Source organism: Heloderma suspectum, chromosome 2 (assembly GCF_057233095.1).
Source record: "Heloderma suspectum isolate Gila_16-S chromosome 2, 16-S_ref, whole genome shotgun sequence".
Classification (NCBI taxonomy): Eukaryota; Metazoa; Chordata; class Lepidosauria; order Squamata; family Helodermatidae; genus Heloderma; species Heloderma suspectum.
In genome coordinates, this window is record NC_139459.1 from 132,037,872 (window position 1) to 132,054,172 (window position 16,301).

Genomic DNA, 16,301 nt, shown 5'->3' on the forward strand with positions numbered 1-16,301 from the left:
GCCGCGCGCCTCCTCGGCTTGGCAACTCCGCCGCCTCCCGGCCTCTCGCTGTCTCTCTCTCTCTCTCTGTGTGTCAGTCAGCTTCAGCCGTTCTTGCAGGAGCTGCTCTTGGAAGCAGAGGCTTAGGGGACTGTTAATAGTTGGGCACAATTTGCAGCTTCTTCCCATCCGCCGTTACCACCTCGCGCAGCGGCAGCGGCGAGGAGCCTCGGGCTTAGAGAGGAGCGGCCCCTTCCCCCCTCAGGCGCTTTCCCGCCCTCCTCAGTGAGCAGCAGCAGCAGCAGCCTCCCCCTCCCTCTCTGCCAGGCCAGGCGGCGCGCAGGTGGCGGTGGCGAAGCGAGGCTGAGGGGCAAGCTGGCGCGGGCCAGAACCAGGAGAGCGCGGGGCTGCCCTCGCGCGCCTCGCTCCCGCCCGCCGGCCATGGCTCCCTGCCGCTGCTCTTGCAGCCGCCCGCTGCTGCGTCTCCTGCTGCTGCTGGGCGCCTCGGCCCTGGCGGGGTCGGCCTCGCCGTGCTCCTCCTCGCCGCCCAGCGTGGACTCGGTGCAGGGGCTGGCCCGGCGCGCCACAGTGGTGATCGAGGGCAAGGTGCTGGCTCACAGCGTGGCCGAGCTAGCGGGGAAAAGAGGCGGCGGCGGGGAAGATACGACGTCGTCGCTGCCGCCGCCGCCGCCGCCGCCGATACTGCCCGAGCAACCCGCCGCCGCCGCCGCCGCCGCCGCCCCCGCCGCCAGCAGCTCCTCCTTCTCAGGGACCATCCTCTCGTCGTCGCCAGCTCCCAGCACCCCGCTGCCCAGCCTCAGCCGCCCGAGCCCGGCGGCCGCCTCCTCGGTGGCTCGGGTGCGCGTGCACCAGGTGTGGCCGGCGAAAAGCGGCGGGCTGCAGAAGGACGCGCTGCTCTGGGTGCTGCTGGCCGACCGAGGCTCCGCCTGCGGGAGCAGCCTGAAGGAAGAGAGCCGCTACATCTTCTTCATGGAGCCCGTCGTCGCCTCCAGCGTGAACGGCACTGGGTTGCCTTCGCCGCCGCCGCCGCTCTTCCGGGCGTCTTCCCCGCCCCTGGAGACGGGCAGGAATCTCAAGAAGGAGGTCAGCAGGGCGCTGTGCACCAGGGGATGTGGTAAGTGAGCTGGCGGAAAGAGAGCGAGCGGGCGAGCGGAGCCGTGGTTGGACTGGTCCGCATCAGCTCGAGCTGCGCCTTGGGGGTAGGGGGGTGAATGAAGGGGGTGGAGGTCGGCTCCTAGTTCCTTCGCTCCCTCCCTCCTTCTCCAAGCGGTGTTCCTCTGAGACTTGCGCCATGCCCTGGGTCTTTCTCTTTTTAACGATTTGCAGGTGGATTTGGATTGCTCATTATTCCAGGGAGAAGTTGGGTGGCAAGGGTGGGAAACTTTGTAAAAGCTGTCTCAGCAACGACCAGGCTACGAATGTGAGTGTGAATGTGTGGGGCTGTCTGGAGAGTGTATATCTAATCTGTGCAAAAGAGCAGAGCTTTTATCTCTTCTACCAACTTTTGGTTTTAAAGGTAGCTAGTTTGCTAGGAGAAGATTCTCTTTCAGGCCATTAGGAGAAAGAAGGAAGAAACTGCTGGGTTGTTTGGGGGTTCCTTTATTTCACCTGCATAAAGGCCTGGGTTGCCTAAATGTTTTGTGTTTTCTTAGAAGAAGGGATGTGCTTGGTGGCAATCAGGATTGGTGAGGTCTGGGTGCTGCTGGCTGATCACTGTATATTGGTATGTTGTGGTTGTGGTTGTTGTAGTGGTGGTAGCGGTGGTGGTAGTTGTTTTGGTAACTTAAGGGATACTGCAGATTTCACCTTCTGACAAATTTGGTTGCATATTGTGTTCCTTGGAGAGTTTGCCCTATGGTTGTGGAGAGTACTTCCCTGGCTAGCCTTTGACATGCAAGACTGGATAAGGATATTGCTTAAATTATGGGTCCAAACAGGGCCCAGTCATTTTTCATATACTCCATTTGGGTTTACCCTTGAAGTCTTCTGATTTCTCCAAATTCATTTCCCACCAACATGTACAAAAGAAGTCAATGTAAAAAAAACTCCCAGTTTCTGCAATTTCAGTGGCTGCAAAATATTAACAATTCACCAGATGTAAACCAACCCCCTCCACTTCTAGATGCGTTAATGTCCATGCGAGTTGTTGTGAGATGCTGGGTTTAACTGGATTGTTTGTGAATGGAGTGCCCAGTCATGTTTTATAGCACTTGAAATTCACAGTCCGCCAATCCTCTTTAATGTGTTTTGTTTCAGGGTGATTATATTGTGTGGATAGAGAACAGAAGGATTGTTAGAGGCAAAGCTGCTGTGGAACAATGGCCACCAGCCAAATTCAGGAACCTTGGCCATCCTTTTAATTTGGTGTACTTTAACCTGAAGTCAGGCTGGTGTGTGTTGGCTTGTGTTTTCCCATTTATTTATTTTATTGATTAATCCATTCATCGTCATTTTGGCATTTTATAGCCACCCTGTGCCAAATTGCCCCAGAATGACTGCAGAAGGGAGCTGTCCACATTAACAGTGCTGATACCGAGTGAATGACGTTGGGATTCCCCAGGACTAGCAGATAGATGCCACTGTAAAACAAGGCAAATACTCTGCGGGGACCTGACATATTGGCTGATATAAATGCTGAACATTTCTCAACAGCAGGTTGTTCTTTCTTGTGGTGCAGTGAGAAAGGAGCATGCTTTTTGAGTCCTTTGCAGTAGGATTTCTGGTATGATTAAACAAGACACAGAAATGATATGGTCAACTACAAAACAGAACTGGATATTGGTGTAACATGAAATAAGTTGTGGGGAAAGAATTGTGGGAATATCAGAATCCCATTTATTTTTGACAATTCATAAACAGTGCCATATGTCTCATAAGAGTATTAACTTTAATAAAGCTTTAGGTTTTCCTGTGACTTTCATTCAACTATTCTGGGCTCTCCTATAATATACAAGTCATTTTGTATATCAGTCACCATTTGATGATCATTTTGCCATTGCAATTTGGAAGCAAACATATTTTGTGCTAAGATAAGTTTTACATTTTTAAAAAAAAATTGGAATATTTAAGTAGTTGTGAAGTGCTACTAAAAGTGAGAAAACAGGAAATGCAAAGGGGAGCTAATGTACAATAGTTACTCACAAGTGAATTTTTTTTTGTTCTATTTTTCCTCCTGTGTGTACATGGAGTATATGAATGAATGTTTACAGCATTAAGTAGCATTATTATCTCAGCCAGAAATTTGAAAATATAAAGGCAATAGGTAGTTATTTTTGTAGAATTTGAATGTTAAAATATATGTTTTGGTGTTTGTTAACTATATGTGTCTGCTGCTCATTAACTGATGGAATGTGAATACCACCACCCTTTGGGGGGTCACACATGCCTTTTGCCTTAATTATATTGAGTGAGTTTATCTGTTCCCAAGAATAAAGGAGAGAAGAATTTAACACCAATGTTTCAGTCCCCTTCTTCTTATCTATACAATGATGTTATTTATTTATTTACAGTATTTTGTTATCTAATCACCAAAATATTGAGAACTGATCACTGGCTTTTAGAGGCAAGTACAAGTACAACTCCTGTCTTCTGAAGATAAGATTCCATCCCTTTTGCTTAATCTGAATTAAACTGAATTTACCCAGCTTCTATGACTTGTCAGCATCTGGCAGCCCCTTTGACTGCTATGGATTTTGAACCTACTGAGCTCTAAATGCTCTAACTGCTGTGTGGCCCTAAACATTGTTTAAGCTAAGGACTAGGATAAGCAATCTTCTACAACAGTGCTTAGTGAATAATGTATGGCACAGAAGTGTTAAACAGGGTATCAGATAGTATAACATTTTGTGGTTCTGGACTCAGCAGTTCAAATCAAATATCATGCCAAAGCATGATTAAGGGAAGTTTAATTATGGTTTAGTGTGATTGCTGAATTGGTAAACCGTGGTTTGATATTGATCAGCAACCCAGAATCAGAAACTGTGTTTGAAATTGGCTTGCAAACCATTGCTTGCGTTAATTATGGTGTGGCATGACGTCTGAATAGACAAAGCCCATTGCACTGCTTCTGGAAGCCACTGTATCTAGAGGCTGGAGTGCTGAGCAAAGAGAAAATGGAAGCAGATGAACAGCTCTTAACATGGTTTGCCTGTATAATGGAAAGCTCAAACCATGGTTTGGGTTCTAATCCATGGCTAGTTGTAATGTCTGAACTAAGCAACTAAGGGTGCAATCTTATGCATGTTTAGACAGAGAAAAGGCTTACAACTCCCAGCATTCCCCAGCCAGCATGCAAAGGCTGCAATCCTATACACACTTACCTGGGAGTAAGTTCCATTGAATTCCATAGAGCTTACATTTGAGTAGAATGCATAGGATTGTAAATGATCACTTAGTTCAGAATGAGATGTCCCCGGGTTTCATTATTTACAGAAATAATGCATTAGAATACATTGAAAAGGCTAAAGTTCTCTGTCTAGATGTACAAGTGTCATGCTAACAGTGTTATTCATGAGATGTTATCAGAAGGTTTATATCTATATTTTTGCTATCAATCTAGTGGTTAATTATCTTAATTATCATTCTCTACACTGTTTCTCTTCTCACTCCCAACTGAAGACTAGAGGAGAAAAAGGGCTGAATTTTTATATCTCGAAACTATTTTTTTTTACTTCAAGTAAAATTCTCAGAGAAGAAGGGTTATTATTCCCACACACAAAAGTGCTCTCATATCAAGCATCATGCATTACTAAAGGCTAAACACTTTGTAAACCTTAATGATGTGATTATTCCTTACTTAAAGTAAGTTGTCCCATTGACATAAAGGGTATGGATTATACATGAGATTGAGGCAGGGAGGTAAACCCTTTTTCGTGGTATGGTAAAACTCATACAAGCTGTCTAATGAAGGGGAAGCCCAGAAAATATCTTCTTGATGTTAATCTGCATGCCTTGAACTTTGGAAATGAGTAGATGTGAGCATCCTCCTATTAGCTGTGCAGAGTTCACAGTATCAAAATGGTGTGTTTCCAACACTTACAATGAAGCCAGGTACCATGTGTTCTCCATGCAGTACATGTTTTTCTACTGTTCTTTTTTAACACTAGCAGCAGCAGCTGATCAAGCAGTCTGCTGGTGAAAAATGCCAGCTGCTAGTGAGGGGCAATGGGAAGGGGAGGAGAATCCCTCCCCTTACTGGTAACCATCAGGAGGTGGCATTGAGGGCCCTGCATGGCCACACTGTGCAAGTGCATGATTGCTGATTGGCTAGATGCCCTTGCTGATATAGCAGCCTGGGAGATCTAACACATCAGCATCTACGTACTTGATCAGTGCTGTTTGAGGTGCCCTCTGTCTCCACGTCCACCTCCCCACAAGAGTGGGAATTTGCTTCCCCCTCTCAAAAACCTTGCTGCTGAAGTTTTACCGGTCTTTGTTTTACTGTGCAAAAGCCAGGCTATGCAATACTACAATAATAGAAGAATGTCATATAAAATAATAATACATTATGCAGAATGAGGTGGAAGAATTCCAGACTGTACCACTTCAGACTATAGGGTGTGTGCGTGTGCATGTGTGTGATATTTTTGAATGTTCACCCACATAAAAAGCTTCCTGAATGTAGTAAACAGAAGAAGAAAATGTTAACCCTTTTTCTCTGATTCAGTATATGCATGGTTTCTTTTCCTTTAATGTGGGGGAGCATTCAGAAATATGTCTCCATCACCTGTAAGCTGAAGTATTATAGCTGAAAAATAGTACCATTACAGTCTGTGTAATTTGTAGATCAGCTGCTATTGAACACAGGTATGCACAGATGTTTTACATATCCCTGGATTATCTATTTCATATAGATGAGGTATGAAATGTGGCTTCCTAGTCCATGTGGATGGCTCCTGTTCTTTTGTCCTACATAAATTCCAATGCCCTCTACTTTGTTTTTTCAAGGAAAGGATGGGGCAATGCCACAACAGTTGATTACAGGGAACCATCTGGCCCAGGGTTTGTATGACTGGATGCTAGATGAGCAAAGAAAGATCTGTGTGCTTCTTTCTTGAATTGATGGAAAGCAGCCTTAAATCCAGCCAAAATTAAAGTTAGCATCTTCTCTTTGTACTGTATGTCTTGTTCTCTCTTCAAGTAAGTGGATTAGTCTGCAGGAGATGATTCATTAATATGATGCATGAACTTAGTTTGTGTTCATATATATGAGATATTCATAGAACAGTTCCCTTGTGCCTATTGATCTACTGTATTTGAGGCATCTGGTCATTTGCATTTTCAATAGCATTTAATGTGTGTTGACCATATGCAATCATTTGCATAAAATATTGCTGGGAAGGATTTTCTGTCCAGCATTAAAGAGATTTCTTATAAAGCTGTATCAAGTGGTAAGCTTTAAGAGTAGCAATCACTTAATTGCTAGTTTTACATATAAGAATACACAAGCATAATTTGCGCTTAACGGTATTTATGTTTAAATGTATATATCAGTTGTGCTCAAATCCATCAAGTAAATGAGCTGCTTCAGTTACTTAGAAGTGTAACTTCTGACGTTGTTTGAGATTCAGCATCTATCAAAACAGTTATTTTGTTGTCCCACCAGCACTTTGTCTCATGTAACAGGGGAAACTGAAATATAGTCACCTGGGAAAACCCTCTTAAACACAATCTATTTAAAAATGCATTTGAAAAGCTGAGTGAAAAGCTGGCTTCCTACTTACCCACACTGCGGAGTATATTTTTAACTCTATATACTAGGCAAGACAGATTCAGTACTGATGGAAATAGCATACATAACCTTGTAGACACAGGAGTTAGAATAGGTTCTCAGGAGGTTTTAGGTTAACAGACATGTTTTCTTATTTCTAACAAACTAGTCTCAGAATAACATAGCATACATTGCATTGGCCTATTAATGTTTCTACCCAATAAAGGAAGCAGGAACATGGATAACTACAATGTTTTACAATATATCTTCAGTGGGTTTGTGATCAGTAGATTAATCAACTAAAAGTTTAGTTGATTGATCAGTGGGGACAAATTCTGATCAGGGTTGGCCTGTCCATGTAGGCAAACTAGGCGGTTGCCTGGGATGCCAAGTTAAGTGGGGTACCAAATTTGAGGGGGAAAATACAAATTAAAAAACAAAACAAAACAATGAAGATGTCATTATTTCAATTCCTGTGCACATACACAGGGAATATGACCAAGCCTTCAGGTGAGCAAGGGACCGACTGGGGATGGTGGGGCTAAGTCAGGCCGCCCACCCGCCTTTGGGACCTGGTCCTCCCTCAGGTGATGTGGGATAGCCTCCTGCTCTGCTGCTGCTCTCAGTTGGAGGCAGGGAGCAAGTGCCCCCCACCTGAGAGCAGCTGTTTCCTTTGCCCTTGGAGGGCTGAGCCTAGGGGCCAGCAGCACCTTATTGGCCATGGCACCCCGAGAATGCAACCAGGACCCTTCTTCCAGGGCTGTGCTCCGAGAATGCAACCGGGACCCTTCTTCCAGGGCTGTGCTCGGCTCCTTTGTGGTTTTTATCAGTCCCTCTGCACTGATACAGTGCTTAGTAAAAATAAAAAAATAAAAAAAAACATTTTGGGTGTGTTTTATTATAAAGGATAATATTTCTGCTTCCAAATATGTGGGGCGTGTGTGTGTGTGTTGCCTCTTCATTAAACAGAAAATAGGAGCAAAATGTTTCCCAGTTTACCAAAAACCTCAGCCTAGATCTGCCCTTGGGGTTTGGGGGTGGCGACTGCATGGTTCGCCTAGGGCAGCAATGGCTGGCAGCTAGTCTGGGGCCACCCCTGATTCTGATCAGTAAGTGTAAGTTTTAATTATTTTTAAAGGTCCTTTTGATTCTGGTGTGTTACATGGAATGGACAAGAAAACATTTTGGATCACCTTTCTTTCTAACAATGGCTGGTAGCTGCTGTTTCTTAAATTGTTAATTATCTTCCACCACCTTTGTTATCTCAAAGACGGCACCAATACTGGTATTTTTGCAATGCAAATTTATTTAAATGTAATTGATCAATCAGTTAATCAGTGGAAAGGTAGACAATTAATCAACCAAAAACTCTGTGGTTAGTTGACCTGGTTTTCATTCAGTTATCACTTTCACATTACTTAACACTAATACACAGCAGAAGCACATCATATGGCAGCTGCTTATGCTGTCACATGGGTATAGTACCATGCAACCAGGGAAGTGTAAAGTGTCCCCAGGAAAGATAGGAATCTTTTTTATTTCACCTGGGACACCCCTCCATACCAACAACAGGAAGGTAGCTGTGCTGACTTCTCTGCCCCTGATCCCACACCTTGGTCCCACACCTTAGAACCAAGATACACAATGATGTCCACACATTCTGTCTTGTGTTACTAGGCGATACCATTTCAAATTACAAGAGGGTGAGGTTGAATGTTTGAATGCTTCCCCACAAAGAAATGATAGGGAGAAGGTTTTAGCCTAACTTTCTTTCCAATAGTTTTGTATGTGCAGAGATCCTATGTGGTCTCTGGTGGTACAGCCCAGCAACAGAATACATTATGGGAGGGGAATGCTGACCATGTGTTTTGCCTCTTTTTGTTTCTGAATGGTTGGGGTCTGATAATGCTGTTTGAGTACATCTAATCCCTGAAATAAGCACCATATGGATGTACCCTAGGTAACAGAAATGTCAGATTGCACAATGTACTGACAAGCAGGGTGTGCTGCAGACACTTTTAAAGAATGTAAATAGTACTACTGCTGGTTAAGTGAGTGGATTACAGGACTGCAGTGCCTGCTATTGGTGCCTCCGTCTCTGAAATAAGCTCACAGATTTGAGAAGATCTAGTTTTCTGAATAATACCAGCCACTGTTTTGTATGTGCCATAATTGTGGACATAAATCACTAGATATGTTGTGGTCTTAAAAAACAATCTAACAGGGCTATTGCACCAGTAAAGGTTTTCCATTTTATATTGTCCAGGTATGAATCAATCAATGTTCATCAGTAAAGCTGCCATCTGCTATATTCTGTATTGTCACTATTAATTATAAATATGAAATGGGATAATTTTAGGCTTTACTGGAAAAAAATGGATTAAAGACAGAGCCTTTGGGGCAACCCAAAGCCATTGTTCACATAATAGTTTCATTTAGTTCTCATTGAAAAGGTGGCTTTTGGGGTTTCTGGTAATGGGCATAATTATCTGCTTGAGACTAGATGTTTATTCTGTGTCTATTGACAGACATAAGTCATATTTTATGATTGTGCAGTGTTCAGGAACTGCATTACCATATACCTGCTTGTGCCCAGATTATCTTTAGAAAAGCAATGCAAATCTAAATTACAATGTACTGTGATTATTTTATCCTCAACAAAAAGTGAGTCATAGACAACAAGAGAGGCTGGCTTAAACACCTAAAATGAATTATGTAACAGATTCTCAGTGTGTAGAAGACAAATTTTTGTTAAAAAAACTTGTTAATGAGGAACAATGTATTAAGAGTAATTCTTTCCTGAAACTTAAATTAAACATATATCTTTTTAAGTGAGTTGCATCAATATTTACAGTTCACCCAGTTGCATGGTTTTACTAAATTTAAAGGCCCACTGTATTTTACCCTCACAAATATTGAGATTATTGTTCTGATAATTGAGACATCTTTTAAAGCAAAATGCTTTGCTATCAGAGATTGAAACACCTGCTCAGGTTATTTCAGAGATTCCAAATCTTCTATAAAGGAAGGCATAGCCACCTCCTATGTAGAAAATAACTAGACACATCCTATAAATATGAAAAACCTCCCCATGCAACCTTTGAGAAAACAAAACAATACTTTATATTTTCTGGTGCAATGAACCAAGACAAATATAAAAATATTAAACTACTTATATGCATAGGGGGAATCTTTATTTTCTTTCTGTCTTTCATTCATTCTTGCGAATATTTCAATACAAAATACAGATTACAAAAGCAAAAAGAGAAATGTCAAAATCTGACAAAAAGCTTATTTCAATCCCGCTTTCAGCTTTATTTTAGTCACCTTGGTGGATGACATATGCCTGGAACTGGACACAGGGAGTGTATCCCTTTTGGGTCTGCTGGACTGCTTAGCAACTTTTGATACCATCAACCATAGTATCCTTCTGGACTAGCACACAAGGATGGGACTTGGAGGCATGGTGTTATGGTGGCTTCAGTTCTTTTTGAAGGGCTGGCTTCAGAAGGTGGTGCTGGGGGAAACTCCTGTTTGAGGCCTTGGCTGTTGGACTATGATGGTGTTCCTCATGTACTAGCCTGTATACTGTATGTCTACTCAATTAAGTACAATGGGACTTTCTACCAGGTAAGTGTATATAGGATTTCAGACTTAAGCTGCAATCTTATATGGACTTACCTGGAAATAATTGAATTCAATGGGGCTTAGTTCTGAGTAGACATGTATGGCGTTGTACTGTAAACCACTTATTCATCATCCATGGGATAAGCATTACTTAGTAATTCTTCAGACTGACTCGAACAGATTCAGGAGATGTCAATATCAAAGTAAGTCTCCTCCAAAGTCAACTGTATCTGAATCTGAACACTCCCTAAGGGGAAGTTGGACATCCCCTCCCAATTTGGACACTCCCCTTCCACAAAGAACAACAACACTGTACCTATCCTTTTGAAATGTTGCAGATTTCTTAACTAGGGCCACCTCTGTGGTTTATGTCATTTTCTTAACAATTGCCCATAAAAAACATGGGAGAAGCACATTTTTTTATTTATTTTGGAAACCTTCAAACTATAAATGCTGCTCTTGCACAAAGCTCCTTGCACCTATTCATTTGAAACTTAGCATGCTTGATCCCTTCAGAAGGGACATCCATCTGTGCAAATTTCATTCAATTCTGCAGCAGTTTACTTAAAAAAAAAATTAAAAATCAAGTTTTAAGGGTGTGTTGCAGACCCTTCCTGCATCTATTTGCCTGAAATTTGGTGGATGTGGTACCCTTACAAGGGACTAATATGTCTACAAATGCCATCCAATTCTGACAAACAGAACAAAAGTTATAGCCATTTGTTGATTTCCAGTGATACTCAGTGGGAGGCATGAGGATTTGGATTTCTGAATCAAGATTCGGATTAAGACCTGAGTCAAAGTGGACAGCCTCTGAATCATTCTGAGCTGAATCAGGCTGTTTTCTGAATCACCAAACTGGGGACTGAATCAAATCTTGTGGTTAATGCATCCTTACTACTACCCAGATACCACCATAAACTGGGCCGCTTTTAATGTTAAACAGATGGGGGTGGGCAGGATGTCCTACTTTCCAAATGTATTGTCAAAATATAATCTTTAACATTAAATTTAGGGGGAAGCTTCCTAAGGATGCACAGAACAAGGAGAAGAAATGCAGAGTGGAAGCTGCTTTTCACTTCTAATAGGCAATTTACTTTTTAGTGCTTTCTTCGAAATTTTCGGTCTCCTCTTCCCTGGTAGTCTGAAGCAGTAAATGTTGCAGCTTCCCCATTTACAACACTGAACTGTAATTAAATCACTGGGCTTTTTAGATAGCACTTTCACAGTTGCAATGGTCATTCCAAGCTGCCTTGGGTTTTTTTTGCTGAAATGGCAGGATACAAATCTTTTGAATGAATGAATGAATGCGTACAATTACAAGATACATCAATGTCATTTACTACTGTCCTGTATCTTCAGCTCTGGATGGTGCCAGTCATTGGGCAACCCAGTCATTGCCTCTCTGTGGTTTATGCTATTGCAAATAAAGCGGTATTCTATGTTAGGCAAATGGAGCAGACCTATGCAGCTCCGTGTCTGTTCTCTTTCGAAGACTCTAACCCCCTGTATGGTTCTGTTTAACCAAAACAAAGATGTGTTGGAACTAAGGCGGCAGGGCCTTAGGATGCTGTGTGCACTCATACCTTGTTTGTTTTTAAAGAAAATATGCAGATATTTTGTTTTCATGTTTTTTTGTAGCCACTTCTGGGGAATCAAATAGACATTCAGTAGCTGACAGAGAGCTTTGGTCATTAAGTGCTTTGTGCTTCTTATTCCTCTGCATTATCAATATCTGTGATAGATAGTTTCCATCTTCTGTGCTGGGGAGGTGTGCAAGGTCTCAGTGGGGAGCAGCTAGTGCCTCTCCCCAGTGGTGGAAATTCAAAAGACGTAGTGGGAACTATGTATGCTGCCTTGAGCTCTGTAGAGGAAGGTGGGACAAAAACTAGGGATGCTTGAAGAATTCAATCTTTGTGAATTCCAATGGGAACTGAATGACCTGATTTGCAGCTCCTGGAGTAATGTACAGGTCAGAATGTAAGTTATCCACTAGCTTTTGCACTACCCAGATATCCTGATATAGTTTTCTGCTCAAAAAAATGTGTAAAATACATTTGGAAATGTGTATTTTGATAGCAAGTTTGTTTAAAGCTAGGTATTGAAATACGTATTTAAATGCAATTTTTCATGTGGATTTAAAACAACAACAACATCACAGATAAATGCAGAAACCACATGGGATGGACTTCTTGGTGAACACAAGTGAAATTGAGATGAATTGGGAATAAACTGATTTGCTCATCCCCAATAAAAATATTTAAAATAATACTTCCTCTCCTTCCCCCCGAAATTATGATTGCAGTGAGAAACAAGAATTTTGTCAGTTTCTGTCTTCCAGCATAATTCTTCTTGCAGATTCTGAAAACTCCCTTTAGTTCAATAGGTTAGTTTTTGTACACATACTAACGTTTAAGTTTTTGTTGTTGTTGAAATCAAAATGGTACTTTATAGCCTAGGCATTCTATTTAATCTTTAAAATGCCAACCATATATATGCTGTCTGTTGTAAACATGTCTTATAATGAGTTTTCATATGTCTTACAGTGAGTTTTCATATAGTGGTAGCTCTATATACATCTATGCAACTTTTTATTATATTGACTCTGTTTATGGCAAATATTAATTGTATTATAACCCAACTAATTTCAACCAGGAGTATCACTGGGGGTTGGGTTGTTTTTGTTATTAATTGATATCTATGCAAGCAACTGTATCTCCCCTTGTGAGAGAAAGTGTTTGACTGCAAGGTGGAACAAGAGAATCAGAATTGGAAGATGAGCATAGAGACACAGTAACATCTTTAATAGCTGCCTCCACTTTTTGTTATACTTTTCCAATGCTAAATGGTACCAACAAACAATTCTGTCTCTTCTTTCCGGTTTATTATTTAGTAGTGTGCTAAACTGCCTCATTAGAAGCTGCTGTGGAACAGTTAGCACTATTGTATTCAAAGTTTAGAGATTCATAATAGGAAATGTACAGGCCATAGATAACTGCCAAATGGATGTGGGAGTTAGATTAGAGTTAAATTAGAACTAATTTAAGATCTTCCCCTTGCAAAAACAACTGGCATAAATGAGTTTTCAGTAAGAGTTTTCTACTGTTTACAACTTACTTCATATTTACAATAAAATGGGTAGTGTTGTTTTGCAAATTTGATGACTGTCACAAGTTGGGTTTTATGCTGGAATATAGCTTTCACGTTGTACGAAATTGCAGCTGTGTTGACTAGTAAAGCACAATGTTTGAAATACCTTCAGATATTGCTGTACAGTGTAGCTTACATCTTTCCTAGCTTCCTTAAAAATGGATTAATGGGAGATGCTGTGGTCTGAACTTGATTGGTAGAATTGTGTTCTGAATACGAATAGCAGTTTTCAATCCGTTTTTTCATTCTGCGATGGAAATATTGCATTACAATATGTTATGGGTTGGATCCAGAGATACGCCAGCAGAAGAAATTCTGGCAGTGACACTGTTCTGTAAATGGATGCATAAGAGATGAGCGGGTGGTGGCAATGCAGTTGAAGGCACACTTGGAAGAAACTGATTATCTAGACCCATTTCAGTCAGGCTTCAGGCTTGGGCATGGGACAGAAACAGCCTTGATCGCCTTGGTAGATGATATGAGGAAGGCTCTGGATAGGGGTGAATGCTCCTCCTTGTTCTCCTCGACCTCGCAGCGGCTTTTGATACTGTTGACCACAGTATCCTCCTGGACCGCCTGGAGGGGTTGGGCATTGGAGACACCGTATTGTGGTGGTTTCGGTCCTTTCTCTCCAGCAGGTACCAGAGGGTAGCACTGGGAGAGGAGATTTCGGACCCATGGCCACTCACTTGTGGGGTGCCACAGGGTTCCGTCCTTTCCCTGATGCTATTTAACATCTATGTGAAGCCGCTGGGGGCTATCATCAGGAGGTTTGGGGTGCAGTGTCATGAATATGCGGATGACATGCAGCTCTACCTCTCGTTCAAATCTTTACCAAAGTTGGCCATAGAATCCCTGTCCAAATGTCTGGAGACATTGAGTGGCTGGATGGGGAGGAATAAGCTGAAGCTGAACCCTGACAAGACCGAGGTACTTTTGGTGGGAGACAAGAGGAGGCTGGGGGATGTTGACCTGGTGTTGAATGGGGTATGGCTACCCTTGAAAGACCAGGTCCGCAGCCTGGGGGTCATTTTGGACTCCCAGCTGTCCATGGAGGCTCAGGTGTCAGCTGTGAGCTGGACAGCGCTGTATCAACTCCATCTGATACGGCGGCTGCGCCTCTTCCTTCCTGACCATCTGCTCCCAGCGGTAGTATATGCCCTTGTCTCCTCTCGTTTAGACTACTGTAATGCGCTCTACGTGGGGTTACCCTTGAAGATGGTTCGGAAGCTGTAGCTGGTACAGAACGCAGTGGCTCGCCTGATTAAAGGCAGCCGCCGGCGAGATCACATCACTCCAGTGCTGAAGGAGTTGCACTGGTTACCAGTTGTTTTCCGGGCCAAATTCAAGGTGTTGGTTTTGACATTTAAAACTGCAGTCAGCATCTGCAGTAATCTCTGCGCCTAGAAAGACAAAGTCTGTCACTGCCTCCACGTTTTCTCCCTCTATTTGCCAGTTATCAATCAAGCTGGTTGCCATAATCTTGGTTTTTTTGAGGTTTAACTACAACCCAGCTTTTGCACTTTCTTCTTTCACCTTCATCATGAGGTTCCTCAGCTCCTCTTCGCTTTCAGCCATTGAAGTGGTATCATCTGCATATGTTTCTTCCAGCAATTTTAACTCCAGCCTTGGCTTCTTCAAGCCCAGCACATCGCATGATGTGTTCTGCGTACAGGTTGAATAGGTAGGGTGAGAGTATACAACCCTGCTGTACTCCTTTCCCAATCTTAAACCAGCCCATTGTTCCATGGTCTGTTCTTACCATTGCTACTTGGTTGTTATACAGATTCCTCAGGAGGCAGACAAGATGACTTGGTATCCCCATACCACCAAGAACTTGCCACAATTTGTTATGATCCACACAGTCAAAGGCTTTAGAATAGTCAATACAACAGAAATAGATGTTTTTCTGAAACTCCCTGGCTTTCTCCATTATCCAGCGGATATTGGCAATTTGGTCTCTAGTTCCTCTGCCTTTTCTAAACCCAGCTTGTACATCTGGCAATTCTCGTTCCATGAATTGCTGGAGTCTACCTTGCACGATGTTGAGCATTACCTTACTGGCATGTGAAATAAGTGCCACTGTTCGATAGTTTGAACATTCTTTGGTGCTTCCCTTTTTTGGTATGGGGATATAAGTTGATCTTTTCCAATCTGTTGTCCATTCTTGTGTTTTCCAAATTTGCTGGCATATGGCATGCATCACCTTGACAGCATCATCTTGCAAGATTTTAAACAGTTCAGCTGGGATACCGTCATCTCCTGCTGCCTTGTTATTAGCAATGCTTCTTAAGGCCCATTCAACCTCACTCTTCAGGATGTCTGGCTCTAACTCACTGACCACACCGTCAAATCTATCCCTGATATCATTATCCTTCCTATACAGATCTTCCTTATATTCTTGCCACCTTTTCTTGATCTCTTCTGCTTCTGTTAGGTCCTTGCCATCTTTGTTTTTGATCAAACCCATTTTTGCCTGGAATTTACCTCCGATGTTTCTAATTTTCTGGAAGAGGTCTCTTGTCCTTCCTGTTCTATTATCTTCTTCCGCTTCCACACATTGCTTGTTTAAAAATAATTCCTTATCTCTTCTGGCTAACCTCTGGAATTTTGCATTTAATTGGACATATCTCCCCCTATCTCTGTTGCCTTTTGCTTTCCTTCTTTCTTGGGCTGCTTCCAGAGCCTCAACAGACAGCCATCTTGCCTTCTTGGTTTTCTTTTTCTTTGGGACATTTTTTGTTGCTGCCTCCTGAACAATGTTGCAAACTTCTGTCCATAGTTATTCCTGGACCCTATCTACTAAATCTAGTCC

The 16,301-nt window shown here is 42.5% G+C and overlaps 1 protein-coding gene across 1 annotated transcript in view; it reads left to right on the top strand.

Annotated features, from left to right (window-relative positions):
* The first annotated feature begins 339 nt into the window (after positions 1 to 339).
* Positions 340 to 16,301, top strand: part of LOC146352754 (uncharacterized) — a 346,506-nt gene continuing 330,544 nt past the window's right edge. Inside the window, exon 1 of the mRNA XM_084834795.1 lies at positions 340 to 1,114. Within this exon, the coding sequence (XP_084690921.1) occupies positions 421 to 1,114 (694 nt within the window). The 5' untranslated portion in view covers positions 340 to 420. The remainder of the gene's footprint in view (positions 1,115 to 16,301) is intronic.